Source organism: Mus caroli, chromosome 9 (assembly GCF_900094665.2).
Source record: "Mus caroli chromosome 9, CAROLI_EIJ_v1.1, whole genome shotgun sequence".
Taxonomy (NCBI): Eukaryota; Metazoa; Chordata; class Mammalia; order Rodentia; family Muridae; genus Mus; species Mus caroli.
Window position 1 is genome coordinate 20457129 of NC_034578.1, and position 3415 is coordinate 20460543.

A 3415-nucleotide genomic window follows, 5' to 3' on the forward strand; every position below is an offset into this window, starting at 1 on the left:
AGAGAGAGAGAGAGAGAGAGAGAGAGAGAGAGAGTGATATGTGTGTTCTTGTGCCCATGGAGGCCTGAGGAGGACATTATATCCCTTGAAACTGGAGTTACAGGTGAATGTTAACTGCCTGACCTAGGGGCTGAGAACCAAATTCAGGTCCGTTCAAGAGCAGCAAATGCTCTTATTTCCTGAGCCATTTCTTCAGCTTCAATAAATCCCATCTTTAATTTTAATCAAATATACAGAGTAGATGTCAGGTTTCTTAAGAAGCTGTAAAACTCTGCCATTACATGGTTTGTACATTTTATTCCCACAGCTGATATTAAGAGTAGTAGGTCTGCCTTCATTTCAGCAACACTTGGGACAGTCAGTTCTTGTTCACTTTCAAGGTTGAGTTAGGTGATTTAAGGGCATTTCCTTGTGAGTTTGATGTACATTTTGCAAATGTAACATAAAGCATCTCTATATATAATTCTTTACCATTCATGTATTTCCTTTTATAGCATCCAAGTGTTTTGTCTATTTTAGTTGAGTTGTTTTCTAATTGCATTTTAAGAGTTCTTTTTATATCTAAAGTCCTTTATTAGTCTGCAGTGATGTTTCCCACAGACTCTGATATGCTGTGTCCATTTTTATTTGGTTCAAATATTTTAGAATTTCCTTTTGTAATTTTATGTCTGATCTTTAATTGCATTATCTATAGTGCAATTGTTTAGATATTATCCAGGTAGCTTTCTTGTTATTCATTAATTGTAATTTAATTCCAGCCTGTTAAGGAATATAATTCCAATCATTTAAACACACTCACACACATTCAGATTTGTAATCTATCTCCTTGTCTGTGTTGTATTAGGCTTGGAGAAGAATTGTGTGTGTGTCTATTAATTTTTATCAAAATATCAGATTTCTTTGTACATTTCAATTGGATAGGTTGTTTTTGTTTGATGTTGTATGTTCATTTTTATTTGGTTCAAACATTTAGAATCCCTTATGATAAGTCTGCCTGCAGGAGGCCACTTAGACCCTCTACTGACCTGAACACTGTCAGGTGACCCTCTCGTACAGATAGAGTTTTGCTGACTATAGAATTCATGACTTCTTTATTCATGACTTTGCTTATTCGTGCACTGGTTAATTTGGTCTTTCTCTTGAGAAGTTGGGTGCCCTTCACGGTATGCTTGCTTTCTTCCTCTCTTCAAGGCATCCTCACCTGATCTTTCTGATTGGCTGCATGTGCCTTGCCCTGGTTTTCGCAGGGTTTGCCCTTTATAGACTTGTTGAACTTTGGAGAAGATTTCTCAGTTAGTGACTTTCTCCAACCTCAGAGACTTAGACAGTTCTTGGCGTGTTGTTTTCTATTACTTCTCTCCTTCTTTCCTGTGTTATATTGAGGTCCCATCTCTGTCTCAGCCATGGCCTTCATGGGCAGTCACTTAATTATACCATCCAGATCTCTGCAACTTTTTCTTAGTAAATAATTTACATAAATCCTGCTTGTGTTAGTCACTTTTTCTTGATCTACTTCAAATTCACTGATTTTTTTTTCTTGTATCAAATCAGATTTGCTGTTTAGAACTTTTTTTGAATGTTGCACCTGAACTCTAGAGTTTATCTCTAGAGCTCACCTCTAGAGCTCCGAATGCAGTTGGTATTGCTGCACAGAGATGGTGTATCTTTCCTCTGACTCACGCCAGGTTCTACTTTTTGTGTTTCTAGAACAGAAGCCAGGACCCTGCACATGCCAGGTGTGTGCCAATCCTTGGAACTCTGTGGCTAGCCCTGTTCTTTTGATTAATTCTTTGAATATGGACTCTCTCTATCAGTGGTTCTCAGCCTTCCTAATGCTGCAACCCTTGAATACAGTTCCTTGTGCTGTGGTAACCTCCAAATAAAATCATTTTGTTGCTACTTCATAACTATAATTTTCTAGTTATGAGTTATAATGTAAATATCTGATATGTGTTCCCTGTGAAGGGGTTGTTTGATGCCCAAAGGTGTCACCACCTACACATTGAGAACCACTGCTCTAGAAAGAAGACATTATTTTGTTTTAATTTTGGAAATACAAATCTCAAAATATTTATCATGTTTTTATTTACATAATCTTTAGTTATGAGAAATTTGAAGCCTTATATTCAGTATAACTGATTAACAGTAACAGATAACTACAATTCACTTATACTTTAGACATCTAATATAAACATGGCAAACATTGGAACAATTATGGAACATGCATTCATAATAGATATTTTAACCTGACTTAAGTATTTCATGATAAATGCCTGTGACAAAGCAATACCTTACTTCCTTAGTCTTTATATAGTTTATGCTTCCAGAGAAAAGTAAATTCAAAAGGTCATATGAAAATTAAGATATTAAGATATGCTTTAATGGTATTATGAGAAGATAGTAAAATTTAACTTCTCTAACTTGCAATGGTCATAGGTTAGTGGGATATATCCAAAATACTAGGCCTTATTTTGCAGCCCTGTGTCAGTACAGAATGAAGGCATTTGGAGCTTTACAATATACTGTATTATACATACTATTATCGATACTCACTTTGTTCTCACAACACACCATGCCTCTTCTAGAACATAATAATTCACATGTAATTTCAACAGATTATTTCTCACTTCTACTGCAGATTTTCGACTATATGCAGAATAAACTATTTTTGTCCGAGCCCTTTAAATGTAAACAACAACAATTACAAACTTATTTTAAGATAAATAATAGATTAAAGAAGATTTCCTAGCAAATTGAGACCCTAACCCTCAATGGATATTGCCACAAATTCTGCAATTGCTTTGAGAGATTAATTTTCATGTGTCTATTTCTATTTTCAACATATGAATTCTACAGCAGTTTGAAGCCTGATATATCTAAGACAAATATATAGATAATTTGTACTAGATGGCCAGATGATAATTCACTTCATACAGTCCACATAAAAAAAATCTGTTATGTAGAAGATATATATGTCTATATATGTCATGTAGAAGCTGAGGCATGTGACAATATAAATCTTGGTAGATAATTTCCTCTGTAGAAACTAAAATCAGACAAACTGATGTGGAATACTGCCAAGGGAATATTTAGCAGTGAGCATCCAGGATAAGTCCATGGGTAGGAAAAGTAGCATAGAAAAATTTGAAATGCCAGGATGGCCAATCAAATGTAGCACACTAGAAGGTAAATTGGAGTTTTTACAAAATCCTGAATGAACTAAATGTTGTCTGGGATGTTTTTTTTTAATTTTTAATATTTTTATTACATATTTTCCTCAATTACATTTCCGATGCTATCCCAAAAGTCCCCCATAGCGCCCCCTACTTCCCTACCCACCCATTCCCATTCTTTTGGCCCTGGCATTCCCCTATATTGGGGCATATAAAGTTTGCAAGTCCAATGGGCCTCTCTT

At 35.2% G+C, this 3415-nt stretch overlaps 1 protein-coding gene across 1 annotated transcript in view; it reads right to left on the minus strand.

Annotated features, from left to right (window-relative positions):
- The window catches only part of Dpy19l2 (dpy-19 like 2), a 129103-nt gene that overhangs the window by 4325 nt on the left and 121363 nt on the right, over positions 1-3415 (minus strand). The window contains exon 21 of the mRNA XM_021171758.1: positions 2554-2679. Within this exon, the coding sequence (XP_021027417.1) occupies positions 2554-2679 (126 nt within the window). The remainder of the gene's footprint in view (positions 1-2553; positions 2680-3415) is intronic.